Raw genomic sequence first — 20279 nt, forward strand, 5'->3', positions numbered from 1 at the left:
CGTGAGAGTTTACCATGCGCCCTGTGATCTGATTACTTTTCGATTTGTGAGCATTGTGTTTGTTTAAATATCTTATATTTCTAATTTGTAATCATATGAATATTATGAGAAATAGTTTGATGAAATTTATCTTTGAAATAGAAAATATGTTGTCATTGAACAAATTTTCGTTGTGTTTACTTTTGTCTTGAATGACATTTTGAAAACACATAGTACATTTATAATTATAACCCTTAGAGTTTTGACCTATTCTATTCCTGTTCGTGTATATGAAATTATTTCAACAATATAATAATTTCATTTTCCCCTAAACCATGGGTAAAATAACATTTTCCGACTACCTATTATTAGGCATAAATTTTAATGTAGAATTTATAGACTAGCACGGAGAAATCAATGTGATTTTGACCTCTATATTATAATCGACTGGACCATTTTTGTGACTAATTTTTCTTACTTCTTTCATCTTAAAAATGCATTGTTTTACTTAAAAAAAAGAAGTTTAACCAACATTGTAAGGTCTGGCTTGAAGGAATTATGGCTAACCCGTACCCAAACAAACTCATACCCAAAATTGGTGAACTCGTACCCAACGTTGGCGGAGTCATACCTAAAGAAATTGGCGAACTCGTACCCAACTTACAAAAATAATTCAAATGAAATTGATGCCCTTTTAATGAAAAATTATATATATATATCGGTGTACCTAATGAGTAACCAGGGAGTGTCCAGTGACTTTTGCACGCCCAGGAATTTGTTAATTAATATGTTTTGATTATTTTTTCTGTAACATACAACTTGTACTTATATTTAACATCGTGCAACATTTTAATATATTTTTATTGCAATCGGACGAGTGTATATCGATGTATTTTGATACTGAATCCAGTCTTCGGTGATCACTTCACTGTCCAGGCCATTTTATTTCTACCATCCCTGGGATATGTTAATTACAGAATTTCAAATCTGAAATCTGAAATAAAATACTTACAAAAACTTATTATTTCATCATGACCATGAATACATACATACAATTTCGAAGTGATCAAAAATGCATTAATATTGAACATAACAATCATTGAGACAAGTGATCATCTGACATGAAAGATCATCTATCCGTGACTCCGCCCACCTGCGGTGTTGTCTAATTGGATTAGTTTATATAACTGTCTAGCTGTCAACTAACCCGCGTCTCCGCCTACTTGTGTTCAATGGAAGATGATGAAAGGTGACGAAATCTATCAATAGGCGGAGTCACATAACTAACAAATTAGGGGTTGTGCTGTTTGCCCGGGGTGTCCTCCATTTGCCCATTTTTTAAAGTTCAAAGAAAAGTGTTCATATAGGAGAACAAAGGAAAACCAATTATAGTCTGTTCCATTTTAATTTTACCTGTGTTTTACCTGTAGTCATTTACCTGTGCTACATGGAGAAAGTGGGGAAATAGAGATATATACCTGTTACCTGTAACACTAATATTACATTAATTTCCTTTTATGGAAAATATTACACTACAAATCCCTTCATTCATATAAGACATATTTAAAATTACAAAGTTACATTTAATACATAATGCGATACATATCAACTACAGTTATATATCAATACATTTTAATTAAACATTATAGAAAGAATACATGAAATAAGTACTAATGACATAAAATTAAATTATATAACGACAGACATATATAGATAATACATTACAATCAGCAACATATATCACCAAGAAAGCACTAATTACATTTATTTCATTTTATGGAAAATATTACACTACAAATCCCTTCATTCATATATATAAGACATATATTTTACATAGCATTACAATATGTTATTTTAAATACATTATGCGATACATATCAACTACAGTTACATATCAATACATTTTAATTAAGCATTATTTTACCACATACATTTCATGAAACAACAAAGAAAACAAAAATTGGTCATTGTTCATTTTGTCAGATTGAATTCAAAGTATTGAAAAAAATACAAGCTGTCTGGCTTCATGTACATACGTGTAGTGCATGTTTCTACATAGAATGTATGTACCAAAAGTAACAAGATTCATGCTGGAATAGATAAATAGATAACAATAAAAACATTTTTACTATCAAACAATCTTTAATATTCTTTATTATTTTAATTGAAATAGAAGGGTACAGGTTCGCCACACTTCGGTACAAGTTCGCCTGTTTTTGCGGGTACGACTTCAAAATTTGGGTAAGAGTTAAATTTGTGGGTATGACTTGGAATGGGTACGAGTTAACTATCTCCCGCTTGAAGTTGAAGAGATGTATCGATGACTGCATCTTCTGAATTATAATACTGCTTACATATGCATGTTGGTTTGACACTGGCTGCTTATGCTATTATTTCCTGATACCAAGAGTATATGTTCTGTCAACAGAACTGTTTTCACATTTACTGATATACGGTGCAACAGAATAAATTACTTGGATGTTTATTTTTTTCCCCTGTTGACACTGAAGGATTACAGAGCATTTGTTATTTTGATGGGTACCCATATACACATTTTTGAACCTGGCCATGGGTTCTCATAAAACCTGACCCCTATTCGAGTGCCAGTAACAACCCAAAATAGAAAATACATGTATATCATCAGGTCCAGTAGTTCCTTAATGTCCAGTTGAAGTGCATGCAGGGGTCAACAATAAGGCTTGTCCCTAATTACCAGACTAAATTGCTGTCGGACAAGTGAATGTATCAAACACTTGTCCGACGGGACAAGTAACAAATATCGTCTTCGTGTTGTTTATTTATATTCTAAAATCAACATTCACAGGACTTCAGCTTATACATATGATAAAAAAGAAATGAAAATTTGGACCACTATGCAGGTGATCACTAAACTTTCCATATTTGTCGAAAATATTCCATCAGCCCCATTGGTGTCTTTAAATTGAATATGCATATTGGAAAAAAAGGGAATATGAATGCAAGCGTACAAGGAAATTGTAAGTGAATTTGAAGGACTAAAGTGGCGACATATACTATCAGGCCCGCTATTTATTGCAAGCTTTAAGATTTAGCATAAATATAGCTATAGTATTTCAGATATTTACGCACTATTGCATTTCTACAATTATGTTTATGTTTTAGTCAGTTTTATTTCTATTCTACTACTTTAGTTTCTGTAAATCGAAAATAGGCAGTCAGTAGCATTTTTTTCTTCTTCATTATGTAACTTGGACAAAACACCAATAAATATCAGTAATATAGTTGTCATTGCAATGTTATTGTTTTACTGCATGACACACAGACATTGAAAAAACATCACTTAATTGAAATTTTTCAAGTGGGACAAGTGATAATTCCATTCGGACAAGTGAATATAAATGTTACTTGGCCGAAGGGACAAGTGCAGAAAAAAGTTAATGTTGACCCCTGGCATGATGTATATTCAAGTTTTTAAAAAAAAATGATGGGCAATATGAACTTCAGTATTGAGTTCCGTTTTTTTGGATTTTGGTCTCCAATTTCGATAAAAAATGGTACATAGGGGTTTTTAGGGACGCCGCAAAACATGGTAACGTTTTCGGAATGTTTGGTTGTCAAAGTAACGAAATGGAGGCTTCTGTTTGGGCGAAATTTAGATATCATCTGATTTAGGTGAAAATTGGTACATATAGGGATTATGAGGTATGCAGAACAGAATGGAAACATTTCTGAAAATATTGGTTGCTATGGTAATGAAAAGGAGCCCTCTGATTGGTCGAAATCTAGATATTGTCAGATTAAGATGAAAATGGATAAACTGAGGTTAATGAGATATGCCAAACAATATAGGGTAACATTTTGGGAAAGTTTAGTTGTCGCGGTAAGGAAATGGAGGCCTCTGATTGGTTGAAATTTAGATATTGTCCGAATTTACATAATGGGACACTGGTCACTCTGATAACCTCACTTTCAAATTTAGATATTGTTTGATTTCAACAAAAATTGGTATATAGAGGTTTTGAGGGATGGCGAACACAATGGTATGACAGTGAGGGTGTTTGGGGGACTTCTGTAACGGTTCCCCATTACGATTAGTATTATTTTTATTCATGATAATTGATGAAAATGACGTGCTACAGCCCTTATCTGGACAAGAATTCATGCTCGGTATCTCTAATTATATGGTCCAATTTGGTGTTAAAGTGATAACTTAAGGTCTGCTTATACCAACATGGTATAAATTGATATAGTATATGACAAAATAGAACAGTTAACACATTCAAGCGCATGATCATGATATGAGCACAACTATGTAATTAGACCCAACATATTTTTCTACATAATATGCAAATTATTTTGAGTTGTGAAATTCACTAGCTTATTCTTAAAGTGTTACATTTAAGATATGATTACTGTATAGGAATATTTTAGTACAAGAATCAGATTGTGCTAAATAAAGCACAATAATTGCATTCCAAATGAGTTAAATGAGGAGACAGAATGATTGATTAAATAATATTAAATTAATATTTTATAATACAGTAAAACATTTTGAACACTGGCTTGATTAGAGTTTCTGCTTATTACGAACTAAATAAAAATCCTAATTTCAATTCAATCCTTTATCTTTTAAAAACCCTACAATAAATTTTGGATATAACAAAGTATTTGGTCTAGTCACATGACATTTGTCATTAAGAAGCTTTACAAGCAAATAAATCTGTATTTAGGTGATTATTTTACCGCAAATAAGCCCCCTCTCCTAGAGAAAAAAAGTGACCAAAAGTGGGGAGGGGTTTATTTGTGGGCAACCCCCCTAAAAAATGTTCGTCGTGATGTCCGCCATTTGGGATAATAGCAGTGACCATTATAATGAGTTTATGACACTTAAATTCGTTCATTATTTGTTGTGTTGCAAACAAATAATCGGTAATGCACAAAGGAAATTCAATTTTTAATTTATTAACACTGATAACAACATATTGCATTATAATTTGGAAAACAATGAGTACGCACAATTATAAATGTCCCGACACATGTTCTACTGAAAAGTTCATAGGCTTTATCACAACGATTGTAACACTCACTTTACTGTCAGTACCAGTAATAACTAAAGCACTAACTTAATAAGACAGATTTGGCCATGTCCAGTATTGTCCAATCAAATCGATAATCACAGTTGAAAACCAGAGTCACGTTAGATACTCAGTTGATAAGATTGTCAAGTGTTTGTTTTCACTTTCTCTGTTGGATGTTTACAGTCAAGTAGAGATGGCTTGTGCGCTTGACATCAAACTTCAAGTAGAGATGGCTTGTGCGCTTGACATCAAACTTCAAAGGCAGTATATAGGAAGCCATATACAAGTGTCTAATCAACCATGATCAATCTGCTACGAAACTGTAACCAGATCACCTCAGCTTAATTGTTTTTAATTAATTGTTTATCTAGCTGGGTATTTTCACCCTTGCAGTCAGTGAAGTGTCAGAATTTCGTTACGGTCTGTGAGCAGGTCATAAACTGACAAATGCCCCACATACCGTATATGACCTAATAAGGGCGCAGGGCACGGGTAATTGACAGTGGGGGCGCCCTTATTGAGATTCGTTATTCTGAAGTTTTATGAAACAGACTATACCATATAGCAGAATACCCAAGGCTGTGGAAACGGTAAAATATTCAGTCATAAAAATATTCCAGATGAAGATATCTATTCATTATCATATGTTAAGCTTAAACATCACTTGAATATTCCATGCAAGCTGATCTTTAGACCAGAGAACTTGTGTTCCACCATTTATAATTATGTTCAAATGGAACTCTTTTGTGTTCTATTTATAGACACAGGTGATTTTCCAGATCATATCAGACATCGTTTTCTTTGACCAAATAATTGATTTACAATGTTTTTTTTACTAGCTTTCTGTTCTGAACAAAAGTTATTTAACACAACAAGAATAAAGTCTATTACTTTATCTTCAAATATAGATGGTAAGTTATTATTTGTATGTGTGTTTAGTTTCGGGTGCACTTTGCACTGACATCTGTAGGAATAGACAAAATGTGGCGAAACTTGTGTTCCAGTGACTTAATTTGCTGAAGAAAATTGAACACATATAAAGTAGCAAAACATTTCACATGAATTGTTACTTTTGACACTCAGCCAAAGTTTGATTTCCTTGGAAAAATGGTAGGGGCGCATATACGGTAAATGCCTTTCACCAGACAGCAAGCACTACATGTCATGGGCCTATGTGAAACTAACCAGTGTGTTGTTGTTTTTACCAGTATTGACAAAGTTAAAAGGTAACCCAAGACAAACACAACTCAACAGTTAAAACACTGTTAAAATCTTGGAAGAATAACACTCAACACAACAAAAACTTTCCTTTTTAAACGAACATTAATGTTCGGTTATTGCCATCAAGAACTGGACTGAGAAATATGACCATATTTGGTAGCCACATTCACCAATACGCCATCTACTGTCTGTTTCAATGAAATATGGCTGCCCCCATTGCCTTACGCTTCAAATAATTTACTGGCAAAAACATCTTCGTTTATGTAGTAGTATTACCGAAAATGTTGAAATGTATTCAGTAGATGTTTTCAAGATGCATACGATTTGAGAAATACATAACTCTAGCGAAATGTGAAGACAAAATGAACCTGAACTTTGCGAATAACTCCAGGTCAATATATTTATGTAAACAAATATTGCGCAGGCACATTCGTCTCCGGATGTTTAGAAAGTTTTGCTCTTCCGTGTTCATTCCAAAACGGCTGACATTATAGCATAGGTCTGCAAATATGTCCGCGATTTACTTAAATGTGTAATATATATATTCTAGAATGTTACATCATTATCAACTAGATGAGTATTTCTATAATTTAGAGAAAAAATATATCAATAACGGCATACGAGACGATACATTGTATCATACTATAGGTTACTGTACATGTTTGCGAGAAAGGTAGATACTAGGTGGCATTTGTGGTCAGGGTGACTGGTCATAGCGTTAACATTGTCATCGATTTCCATATTCCATTTTCCTTTGACGAAAACGACCAATAAATCAAATGCAAATGATAATATCTTGTTGCCATGTGCACGGGATTGGTTGTTGTAGGCGATACTTGGAACGTATTTACTGTTGTAAGGGAGGTAACTGCAAGATTATGGAAATCAAACGTTAAACCAATTTGATTGGTCGATTCTTCCATGACTTTGGCAATGGGTTTACAATCGAAGTGACAGATAACTACGGCAATGTTCAGATGATATCAACAATAACATTTTTAGATACGTGTGGTCGGCAGTTGTCATGTTTAAAATGAATAATTATATAGCTTGTTTTTATTTCGGCAAAGTTGAGAATATTTAATGAAACGGACCACAGGTGAAGCAGACTTGGAAATACCGAAACGAAGAAAAATGGGGCTTAATGATAATATAAATTGGCATTATTTTCAGAGAATTGACCCACATATATGTTTTTCAATGCCTAATTGTATCATATGTAAAATATTAGAGGTTTACGAATTTTAAATTAATTTTTCATTTGCGAATCGCGGCCCGATTGTCGTTAGAGTTGAATTACCGAAATGGCCGATAGTGGACCCAAATCGATATTTTTACGAGAGATTGGACCCAATATAGGATCTATTAATCTTTGGTGTGTGTATAGAGACCATATGAATTTTTTTCCTTTACCTGGAAGTATTTTGAAAGAATTTGCAAAATACCGAATTCACGATCAAATTTTCGATTGTGACGAACTACTGAGACGGTGTTAAGTTCATGTTAAGTCAGTCTGATTGAAATCAGCTGTTACATATGTACATATGGCTACGTTGACTATGCAATACGCCTACGTATTTTTTTTTTTTCAAAGACGGAAAACGGAAATCCGGATTATCTAAAAACCAAATGCAAAAAGACTTGTGATATTCACTTTAATTTGATATTCAGCCATTAATTGTTATTTGTAGTTTTATAACTTCTGAAATAGTGTGATCGATTCTCTATATAATATTGCTGTGGAACTTGTGTTATTTTTCAAACAAATTCATTTTGATAATTTGTTAATTTAGAATGTTCATCAAGTCATGATCAAGACTTGAAATTCTCGCTACACCATACTTCAAACACGGAGTAATCAATGAATTGATAAATTGAAAATTGAAGTCAAGCAAATGAGTTAATATTTACCTAAATAATTTTTCAATATACAACACATGTTCAGATGACTATTTGTGCCATGCTGTTACAAGATTTCAGTTACAATTCTAAAAGTCAAGCAAATGAGTTAATATATATTTACCTAAATAATTTTTCAATATACAACATATGTTCAGATGACTATTTGTGCCATGCTGTTACAAGATTTCAGTTATAATTCTAAAATTGAATTACAATGTAGTATGTAAATATATGTTATACTGTCAATATCCACAAAGCGAGTGTAGTCTACTGTACTCCGTCATGCCGGTAGATAGCGGTACATATACGTACTGCTTACATCTATTGCTTACTTGTGTGAACTATAAATCAATAACAAAAATGGTTCATATATTTCTATATACATTTATGACTTCACAAATTATGCGGTGTCTGAAGATCTGAATGAAGTGAATAAACGATGTATAAAATTATTTTTTTGAAATATTCAAGTCATAGATCATTCTTTTTTTAAAAATACTGATTTCAGGTCCATTTTGGTAATTCAACTATAACGGCAATTAAAATACTTCTCTTTTTTTTTTAAGCCGGAAAACGGAAATCCGGATTATCTAAAAACAAATGCAAAAATACTTGTGATATTCACTTAATTTGATATTCAGCCGTTAATTGTTATTTGTAGTTTTATAACTTTTGATATATTGTGATTGATTCTCTATATAATATTGCTGTGGAACTTGTGTTATTTTTCAAACAAATTCATTTTAATAATTTGTTAATTTAAAATTTTCATCAAGTCATGATCAAGACTTGAAATTCTCACTACACCATACTTCAAACACGGAGTAATCAATGAATTGATAAACTGAAAATACAACAAATGTTCAGGTGACTATTTGTGCCATGCTGTTACAAGATTTCAGTTACAATTCTAAAATTGAATTAGTATGTAAGTATATGTTATCCTGTCAATATCCACAAAGCGAGTGTAGTTTACTGTACTCAAAGGCATGCCAGTAGATAGCGGTACATATACTTACTGCCTACATCTAGTGCTTACTTGTGTGAACTATAAATCAATAACAAAATGGTACATATATTTCTATATATGACTTCACAAATTATGTGGTGTCTGAAGATCTGAATGAAGTGAATAAACGATGTATTACATTATCTTTATGAAATATTCAAGTCATAGATCATTCTCTTAAAAATATTGATTTCAAGTCAATTTTGGTAATTTTACTATGACGGCAATCAGGCCTAGAATGGCGTATAAACCCCTAATATTTTACATATGATTAATTTTGACATTGGAGAGCATATAATTGTGTCCATTCTCTAAGCACTGGTAGAATGTACAGAATAGAGCTTCATAAATATATTCTCAAAATTACTAATTACCCCGATAAATATAACATTTTACATAAACCTCCCATGACTGATGATTAAACTTGCAAATCTCCTGTGTCATTCCAATTTTGATCTGTGTAAATATATACACGTACTGTATATATATAGTTATAGATATGGAATGCTTCACAATTTGCATACAGTTATGGAATATTATAACACCCCCAAAAATGTTCTCTCCACCTAAAGGTGTGATTTGTGCAATTACATTGCTGAATTGTGTGGTTCAGTATGATTGGATGATCAACATTGGAAAAGGACAATAAATAGGGAATGTGTCGTCCCATCGAATGGACTGTAATCTTTGTGATCAGGTTTGAAGTCGAAAATGAATCTGGAAGTTTTCTTTTCCTGTTTGCTGAATTATTCGATGAAGATAGTCTTTATCTGGTTGTTATTCTTTATCACATTGTTTACAATACTGTAATTATACCAGAAGTTTATCTTCTCATATACAGATTTATTAACATCAAATGATTCCTGAACAAAAGGAGTCAGTTTTTTTTGTTTTGAAGTACCATAAATGCTTGAGTACAGTTTCATTCTTAGATACATTCTTAATTCGGGCCTTGATTAGCAGCTCTGGTTTTGGTTTTCAGTAATTCTTTATGTGTGTTTCATCATATTAAGTTGAAATACAACTATGTATGCCAAACTAACGATGGAACTAGCCTAAATTTAGTGCATATTAGAAGTTGGCATCAATAAGGTCACAGAGTCCTGGCTGTATTATAACTGATGATGCCTTCCCGAAAGAAAGAAGACATATTTTATTTTCATCGATCCAAGATAGATCAACAAACTTCCAATTTCAATTAGGACCTTACAGAAACATGCACGTGCATGTACAATCAAATCAGAACAGCTGCAAACATTTCAAATTATTTGCAATTAATTCCTAAACCGATATCAGTAAATTTATCAACTTAAAACTTAGAAGATTACTGATTTTGCATTAAACAATAATGTTCGTTTACAGTACTTCCAGTACTTTGATTCTTTTTTTTTAAAGCTCGTTTTTAAGGGGGGGGGGGGGGGCTTAATTGCGGACATCCCCCCTGTTTCTAGATTATTTGCCAAAGTGGTGGGAGGGCTTATTTGCGGTAAAATACGGTAATAGTTTCCTTTGTTTAGTTTAATAGACTGTTAAAAGTTAAACTAAAAGAAAATCTGAAATTTGTTGGTTAAGTTTAATGAACTGTTAAAAGTTAAAAAATAGTTTGAAACAAATTTATTTATTGATGATTTTCATTGCAGCTACCTGAACATATTGTAGAAGACTTGAGTGATGGAAGTGGAATTCCTGAGCTGATTGCAGAGCTTGATCATTTCAGTGTCCGCTTAGATGCTGAAGATGACTTGTGTTGGGAAAATCTCAAGGTGAGGTCATATTAATTGTAAATGAATGGTTTATTCATCTATTGAAGCTGTATGTGGTTATGGAATAGGAAATATTTACCTGAACTTTTAACATGAGACTTCCATTCTCTTGGGTGGATTAATATTTGATCAAGTTATTTCTTCCATAAAGACAGCAGTTTTACTTTCCAAAATAGCATAGAATTTTTAGACAAATTTCATTCTGTCAAAAAAACTTGACAATCATAGTGAAAAGAGGTCTTAGTGCTGATTATGAACATGTGTTAGAGTATATTCACAATTGAGGTTTCATGTTCCGTTGTCTAGTTCCACCAGAATGCTGAATAGATATGTACGGAGGTTTCTGTGTTTTTTTTAGGGTTTTATTAAATGGTGACTATACTGCTTCCTCTATTTTTGGGCAGGGTTGGGGTATTTAATACATCAGGTGAAAGTTTTCGGGTTGTCAATTGCAAGTGAACAGAAATTAATACGGTTGTCCTTCAGTTTTCCAGGGTCGGTGAAATGACTTAAGACATAATTATCACTAACATGCCATATCCCTTTATAATGTTACATTTTATCTAGACTATTTTAAGAATTTACCTTGTTTAACACTTATAATTCCATCATCTATTTCCATTTAATAAGCTATTTATTCATATTAACGACAGTATATCGAAAAAGTGTTCCGTCCCAATCAACGTAAGCTAAAAATCACTGAGTTGTGAAATTTTGATAGAGTATCATTATTACATTTACCATGAAGTAATCTATCAACCCAAATTTTGTATTGCATATTTCAGACCCTACTGGGCAACTTGATGAACTTTGAGCCCCGGAGGAGTCAGGATGAGGCATCCCTGGATGAAGAACAAAACAAATATGCCACACAATTTTATGAACATGGTGGAGTGGAGGTGACTACAAATACAATTGTCTGTTAGAATTGAAAAAAGAAATTTTGGAATGTCATAAAACATTTTAGAGTCAACACCAAATAAAATTCAAATATATATTCTGCAGGAATACACTGGATATCTCCAGTTTTTTTGTGATTTGGAGATAAAGTGGCTCAATTGTATTTTGTTTTGGTATGTTTCCCAGTTTGTTATTGTAACACATTTCACTTTCTTTAAAATATCCTTTGTTGTCTTCTCCAGGTACTTCTCCGCATCCTTATGTTCAACACTGTTTTTCCCAAGGTTGGGAGGAAAGTCAAAGGTAAAGGTGCTATTGCTGGGCATTTTTTAGAAGATTTGTCAAAATAAAAATGTCCGGGGTTTTTCTCACTGGTTTAGGAATGGACCTTTTCGTCTCATTTTGAGAAGAAACTTTGTGAATTGGGAGAGGTTTTTTCTGCAGTAAGCTGCAAATTTCTGGCATTTGGCTTAAAAATGAAATAATTTCAATTCGGAATGGGGCCCATCAGTAGACCCAAAAAAGCCCTGTATGTACCCAAGAAAAATATTGTTATTTCTGAAGAAAAAGATAAAACAAAATTGTAAATTTTCAGGATAAATAGTCATCTGGGTCAAGTGGTCGTAATATCAGTCAATCTGCAGAAATTTGATCTGAATCAGTATTTGATGATGTTGTAATATGGTATAATTGTCATCTGTATTTACAGTTGGTTTCCCAGAATCTGAGCTGTTGCTGAGGGTGAAAAGTCTAGTACTAGAAATCCTTACCAAGGTTACAACAACGGTAAGTCACCAAGGTCATGTGAGTCAAGGTTACCATGGTAGATCACAAAGGTCATTTGAGTCATGGCTACAGTTGTAGATCACCAAAGTCGTGTGAGTCAAGGTTACAGTGTTGGATCACCAAGGTCTTGTGAGTCAAGGTTACCATGGTAGATCACCAAGGTCATGTGAGTCAAGGTTACCATGGTAGATCACCAAGGTCATTTGAGTCATGGTTACAGTGGTAGATCACAAAGGTCATTTGAGTCATGGTTACAGTGGTAGATCACCAAGGTCGTGTGAGTCAAGGTAACAGTGGTGGATTACCAAGGTCATGTGAGTCAAGGTTACAGTGGTGGATCACCAAGATCATGTGAGTCAAGGTTACAATGGTAGATCACCAAGGTCATGTGAGTCAAGGTAACAGTGGTAGATCACAATGGTTGGTTATCAAGGTCATGATACTCGAGGTTCCAACAACTATAGGTTACAAAGGTTGTTATAGTCCAGGTTACAACAGTTGGTCACCAAAGACTTCATTTTCTCCAGCACCCACCATGCATAGAATTCCTCTCTTTGGATATGTATTTTACTGTAATAGCCCTTATCGAGGCTGTTTACAGAAAATAATATTGAGGTGACAACAACAGTAAGCTGACATTGAAAATGACATACTACCAACTTGTGATCCTGATGTGTGGAGCAGTAAATCTCTAAAATTGAGGAAGGCATGTGGATTAGAAACAAAAGCCAATGACTGTACCTTATATATCTAGAAATGATTGTAGAAACTACAATGCTTATTTCTAGACAGGGATGTAAATATCTCAAATGGTTGTCTGTCTTAAAAGATAATATTAAGATATCAAAGATATGTTATTAAGGTAGCAAAAATTTCAGATAATTTTTGGGGGAAATTTTTAATCCCATTTGAAGGAAAAAAAAGAGTGATCTTGTGTAAACATTTTCATGTGTCTCTTTAGTGTATCGGCGACAAGGTTACTGCCCAGCTGATGGCAAACGATGATGTACTCAATTATGTGTTCACTCTGCTGGCTCATCAAAAAACCTTCATCAACTCGTGTCAACTGGTGGAGGATATGCTTCAATCACGTCGGGAGGTCCTCGACCTTCACAGAATTCGTGAGTAAAGACAACAGATGGGGACTTATTGGGGGAGGTTTATATTGATAAAAGCTATGGTTCGTGTGGGAAAGGATTAAATATGGACAACTAATTATCACTGTTTTACACAGATCAACAAAAATGACAGTAAGTAAACTCATTGTTGAAAATTTACAGATTTTTCTGATAGAAAGGATTCAAAATCCTAAGTTTGCCTACATTGCCAATTTTCATTTTTGTTAACTGTATTTAAAATATTGTCCTTTGACCAAACTGAAGACAGCCGATATGAACAATGATGTGAATTTATCCTGGATAGGTAGTGTAGATTATAAATGTGTGCTGGTTCTGTTGATAATTTTCTTAATAAGTTGTAAGGACTTCTTTTGGCATTACATTAGTTTTTAAAAAATCCAGACATTCATTCCCACAGAAATACTGTCTAGATGAAAATTCTCTGTTAACTAGCTAATTTCAGCCTTTCTCCAATAAAAAAATTCCTAACTTTTGGCAAATTAAGTGATATTTAGTGGATTGATGAAAATCGGGTACATTCTTTTTACTTTGTTGCAGATAAATGTTACATTCTTATGTTAACAGATAACCTACGGGGCCTGATTAGTACTCTGGAGGATCACCAGTTAGCCAACTTCTGTAGGATCCTGGCTGTAGCCATTTCCGACCTTGACATCTATGAAAACAAATCCTCTTGTACGTTATGTTATCTTCTGCAATAAAAACTGTTATATTGATCGTTTATAGAAAATGACTGCAGCAATATATGTTTGTGTATTCCAGCAATATATGTTTCTGTATTCCAGCAATATATGTTTCTGTATCTCTAGTAATCCTCTGACAAAAAAAGTATGATTTTGACCTGTTTATAATTTGCCCTGGCGATATGCAAGATATGTGTAAATGTAGAGAATACTGATAATGAAGCTTTTGCTACCTTAATGAATTGCCATTTTCATAATGGGTGAAATACAGTGATCCCAGTCTATATACAATACAAACAGTATTACGCCATCGGTAAAAAAAACCGCCTACTGCCAGAACACAACCTTGGCTTAGGATAATGTAAACGTGCATATTTTAGTAGTAATCATATATTAGCATTTTTCGTACTGAAAGTATTCCGCTTAATTATGATTGTGCTAATTGAGGTATATCTACAATAGTTTCTATGGCAACCATTGTTGGTGCGCTAATTCATTATTTCACTAATCTGTTTTACTTTGGTTTTGCGCTAAAAGTGTATCAAATTAAATATGTTTACAGTATCAAATTTCTAAATAACGCAATCAGTTGCATACATATCAGATGCCTCTTTTTACCGAAGTATTTCTATGAGAGATCAAGGTATTTAAATGAGCACAAGAAAAAATAGGGGATGATAGATGTGTTTATTGAAAAGTTGTGTTGATTAGAATACATACAACATTTTACACTGCCTATATTGTTATAGAAAATCTCCCTTCATACTTTATATGCTAATCTTAAGTTCTGATCTGTTTTTCAGTGTTTCAACAAAATAAACAGAAAAGAAGCAGAGGCTTTGTAAATATCCGAGACATAAACCAAGGTAAATTATATCTTCACCTGGTCAATTGGAAAATGTAACATTATTGATCAGAAGTTACATGGATTTTCAAAATCTGACTTTAATTTCTTGATCTTGATTTTTAGTGTACATATGTTAATGACACACTCTTTGATTATGGTGATGTTATTTACTTGTTTCTTTAATCTGTTGTTTTTATCCACAGAGCTCTTACTTGCAATACCAGATCTTTTACCCAGACTAGTGAATTTGGCTGTAGCCAAGGACTGTAAGTAACTTGAGGAAGTGTGAATGTTTTAATTTTGTACATATAAACTCTATGTTGGTATTTATAATTAAAAAAAACCCTGAATTATCTGTTATCCACACAGCCATGCTGTATATTATATAAATAGGGTTCTTTTGTTTAGTTTGGGTGGAATGACTGAAAATAGCTGGCATCCTTTTCATCTTCTATGCTTCACAATGCTATGGCAACAGCTTCAATGCAAACTCTGACATAAGGCCACTCACTAAATGCCACTGTATTTATAATATCATTTCACTATGATAGCACCTAGATCTGGTTCTTCAGAAGCTTATCATACATCTGTATCCTAGCTACGTGACCCAAGTTGTCAAAAAGATGTTAACCACTAGGAGACTTGTTTTGTAGACACTCCACGATATCGAGGAATGGTTAGTGAACTTGATTGTTGGATGGAATGGATCGAAAACCAGATGGCTGAGGAGATGTATGACACACCAGCCATGGATGATCTGGAGGACTTTATAGGAGGTACAGCACAAAACAGTTCTCCATAGTTTGTAATCATATAGCGTAGTCTCTTTTAGTGTTCAAATTAAAGGGTTATCAGTTTATATAATTGTGTAATGTTTGTGTTGAAAATTAATAGAACTCAACACATTATTTCATGTTAAAAAAATTAATGTTTTACAGAAACTTTATTTGGTAGAAATCATCAGCTCTGCAGCATTACAGAAACTTTATTTGGTAGAAATCATCAACTCTGCAGCATTACAGAAACTTTATTTGGTAGAAATCATCAAGTCTGCAGCATTACAGAAACTTAATTTGGTAGAAACCATCAGCTCTGCAGCATTTCAGATACTTTATCTGGTAGAAATCATCAGCTCTGCTACATTTCAGATATTGCTTCTCACTCTTTGTTCCATCAAAAGTTAACTCTGGGACCATAAGTATGATCAATTTCTGTTTGTAGGTATCTCGGAGCCGACATCTGCGGGTGGTCCAATGAACGTACAACAGGGCTTGAAGATTACAGAAGAATTGGTACAACGAGTAGAGGTTGTGTATGTCCTAGGTCTCTTTCTGCTGGGAAAACACCGTAAAAAGGTACACTTCTTTTTGATTTGAAGCAAAAATTCTTTTCAGATTAGATTGTTCGTGTAAATCGTGTAGATTAATTAGATGTAAATACAACATTTAAACTAACATCAGTTTCACAATGTACATGTATCTGTTAGGTATTCTACATGTCAAATTGGTACTTTGGTGAAATTTTCCAACATGTTATTTGCCCACATTCAATTAATCATACTTATTTTTATGATTGATTCTTATTTTAATGATATGGCTGACATTGAGATCACTGGAAAATTATCTCTTTGATGATGTTATGGTAGGCTCAGTGTTATCTCTAGTTTACACTAGAGAGCTGGATACCTGTACCATTGAGTTAGCATCGGGTTACAAAATCAACCATATGATAGCCACAAATATTTACCTTAGATTTCTACAGGATAATAAATAAGGTACAATCTATTACAGGTACAAAGAAAGCTGGCAGAACTGAAGTTAGCACCTGGTCTAAGTGAACTGTTCGACCAGTTTATCTGGAAATGTCAAGTGTAAGTAGTGTGGCTTCCTCTGGAATGTTACAGTATTGTTGACCATGGCTAGGATCCATAATGGAAGGTCACACAAGTTCTAGGTCTTTAATATATTTGTTAAAGGATAAATGTATGATTTTTAGCTCACCTGGTCCGAAGGCCATACTGTAGCGTCTGTCGTCCTTCATCCGTCCGTCCGTCCGTCAACAATTGACTTCTTCTCCATAACCACAGATCAGAATTTGACCAAATTTGGTCAGAAGCATCCCTATGGGGTGAGGACTCAAAATTCTACATATGGTGGGGCTGACCCCCAGGGGTCTGAGGGGCGGGGCCAAAAGGGGTCAATTTAGCTCTATTGATATAAACGACTTCTTCTCTGAAACCAAGCAAAGGATATTGCTCCTATTGGCCTGGTAGCATCACTATGGTGTGGGGATTCAAAAATGTATAAATGGTGGGGCTGACTCCCCAGGGGTCTGAGGGGCGGGGCCAAAAGGGGTCAATTGGGCTATATTGATATAAGCGACTTCTTCTCTGAAATCAAGCAATGGATATCGCTCATATTTACCTGGCAGCATCACTATGTGGTTGGGATTCAAAATTGTACAAATGATGGGGCTGACCCCCCCAGGGGCCTGAGGGGCGGGGCCAAATGTTGTCAATTGGGCTATATTGATATAAACAACTTCTTCTCCAAAACCCAGCAATAGATATTGCTCCTATTTGACTGTGAGCATCCCTTTGGGGTTGGGATTCAAAATTATACAAATGATGGGGTCAACCTCCCTGGGGGCTGAGGGGGCTGGGCCAAAAGGGATCAATTTGGCTAAATTGATATAAACAGCTTCTTCTCTGAAACTAAGCAATGGATATCGCTCATATTTGTCTGGTAGCATCCCCCTGGGGTAGGGATTCAAAATTGTACAAATGACGGGGTCAATCCCCTGGGAGCTGAGGGGTGGGGCCAAAAGGGGCGTAATTTGGTTAAATTGATATTAACAAATTCTTCTCTGAAACTAAGCAATGGATATCACTTACATTTGTATGGTAGCATGGTCATGCATGGGGTGGGGATTCAAAATTGTACAAATTTTTGGGTTGACCCCCCAGGGGGCTGAGGGGTGGGGCCAAAAGGGGTCAATTTGGCTACGGTAAATTGATATGAACAACTTAATTCTTCTCTGAAACAGTTCATATTTGACTGGTAGCATCCTTTTGGGTAGGGATTCAAAATTTATAAAGGAAGGAACTGACCACAAGGGTGCAGAGGGTGGAGTCAAAAGGGGTCAATTGGCTTAAACAACTTCTTTTCTGAAACTTAGCAATTGATATCACTCACATTTGTGTGGTAGCATCCCTATGGGGTTGCGCCAAAAGTCCATTTCATTTCATGGATTAATGCATTTTTTGGCATAAAAACCTCACGTACCCATATGAAATGCCTATGATATGTTGACAAAGCAATACCAGTGACAAATATACTTAATCATCATTCTTGTTTCATATCTCATGAAATCCAGGTGAGCGATACAGGCCCTCTGGGCCTTTTGTTTGAATAGTTTGAACGTTGATGCAGTCATTGTTATTAAAATTTACTCACTTATTGCCTAGTAATTGGTCTTCTATTGTCTTAAGATTTCAAAACTATTCAAATAATCTACATTTGTAGGAATTTCGATGGATTTATATCTTTTCCGGACAGACTGTTTTAGGACCAGATTATTTGTGTAGGGTAACTTGATGGGTAAATAACAACAGAAGATACCTCTACAGAAATTTGCCTTTTCTCAAAATGTTTCCCTTTGTTCTAGCAGAAGGCACAGTACAAGGCACAGATTACGAGGTCACAACGCTGCCTGTGAATGCAGTCCGGTACGTATAACCTGTTTGAGAATTGAACTACAGACTTTTTCATTTCATTAAGTTGTTAATAATAAGAGTATATAAGAAATTTTCAAACAGTTTTCATATTTGATTTTAAAATTATTTGGTTGTGCAAATTATTTTGGGAATGTCACAGAAAACTTCTAAAATGTTTTGGTTTGGCCGCCAATGATAAATTATTAAACTAGAACATGAGAGATATGAATAGTCTTACTGTCTATATTTCATCAAACATCATTTTCTTTTGGCAGGAGGTGGCACTGAAAATTCAGTTTTTGAGGCTTGTACACAGCTTTTGTGATCACTCAGAGTAAGTACTAAGAATGTTTTGTTCCCTTCCAGTGAATCCAGAGAGGATTCAACGATTTAAGGTTTTATAATGTCAGAGTTAAAAAAAAAATCACGTATTTTATAATACAGTGGACCCTCGATAATCCGAACACCTTCGTTCCCAGTCCAAACCGTCCGGATTACGAGTTTTCCGGACTGCCGAATTTCGTGTACCAGGTCAAAAAAATTGTCGTTGAAGAGTTATCTCCCTTGATTATATACAATCCGGGACGTTTCATAAACACGTCTAATTGTCACGACTTTTTAACAATAAATATACTTATGTTTCTGATATGATTCTTTTTTTGTTTTGTAGAAAGTAAAAAATAAACTAAGTTTTTTAAAGAACATGTAAAGTGAAAGTTGTTTTATTTATAGCGGGCATATATGTGACCTACAAACAACACACATGTGTCACGTCCCGGAGGTTCACAAACAAGTAGAAATTACAAAAGTTAAATACCTTAAATAAAATACCCGGATTTTACAACTTACCGTCAGTCCATGTTTTTTTTAATGATTTTTACGTACCAGAAACCCCAAGCTATCTATTTAAAAGTACGCGACACAGCGAGATCTACCCAAGATGTCCGATAATTATTCAACCCGTATTCACTTAACAATGTGACGCTTAGTTAAGTATCAGACGACTATTGACTAATTTGTGTGTAATCAACCCAGTTCTTGTGATCACTGCTTAATACGTAAATGTGTATGTAATTAATAACATGCATCTTTCAATGAGTCGTCGTTTCACGTAACGTTAACGTACGTGTTACAAAGCCGATATCCGTGTTTACCCAATACAAGTGTTAATGATGTTAATTACCGATCATAAATTTATTACATGTATTTGAGATTGATTAATTATCGTATCACGTACTGTATGTTTGTGCATAAATTATGTAACATTTAGGTCGTAGA

General features: G+C 34.2%; 1 protein-coding gene across 1 annotated transcript in view; it reads left to right on the forward strand.

Moving 5' to 3' along the window:
* Positions 1 to 20279, forward strand: part of LOC117337234 (short transient receptor potential channel 4-associated protein-like) — a 36927-nt gene that overhangs the window by 244 nt on the left and 16404 nt on the right. Inside the window, exons 2-14 of the mRNA XM_033898107.1 lie at positions 10809 to 10931; positions 11717 to 11830; positions 12074 to 12134; positions 12541 to 12617; positions 13579 to 13738; positions 14321 to 14431; positions 15243 to 15305; positions 15490 to 15552; positions 15940 to 16062; positions 16508 to 16641; positions 17077 to 17156; positions 18956 to 19013; positions 19277 to 19335. Coding sequence (XP_033753998.1) covers positions 10809 to 10931; positions 11717 to 11830; positions 12074 to 12134; positions 12541 to 12617; positions 13579 to 13738; positions 14321 to 14431; positions 15243 to 15305; positions 15490 to 15552; positions 15940 to 16062; positions 16508 to 16641; positions 17077 to 17156; positions 18956 to 19013; positions 19277 to 19335 — 1226 coding nt within the window. The remainder of the gene's footprint in view (positions 1 to 10808; positions 10932 to 11716; positions 11831 to 12073; positions 12135 to 12540; positions 12618 to 13578; positions 13739 to 14320; positions 14432 to 15242; positions 15306 to 15489; positions 15553 to 15939; positions 16063 to 16507; positions 16642 to 17076; positions 17157 to 18955; positions 19014 to 19276; positions 19336 to 20279) is intronic.

This window comes from Pecten maximus, chromosome 11 (assembly GCF_902652985.1).
Source record: "Pecten maximus chromosome 11, xPecMax1.1, whole genome shotgun sequence".
In the NCBI taxonomy this organism is placed as follows: domain Eukaryota; kingdom Metazoa; phylum Mollusca; class Bivalvia; order Pectinida; family Pectinidae; genus Pecten; species Pecten maximus.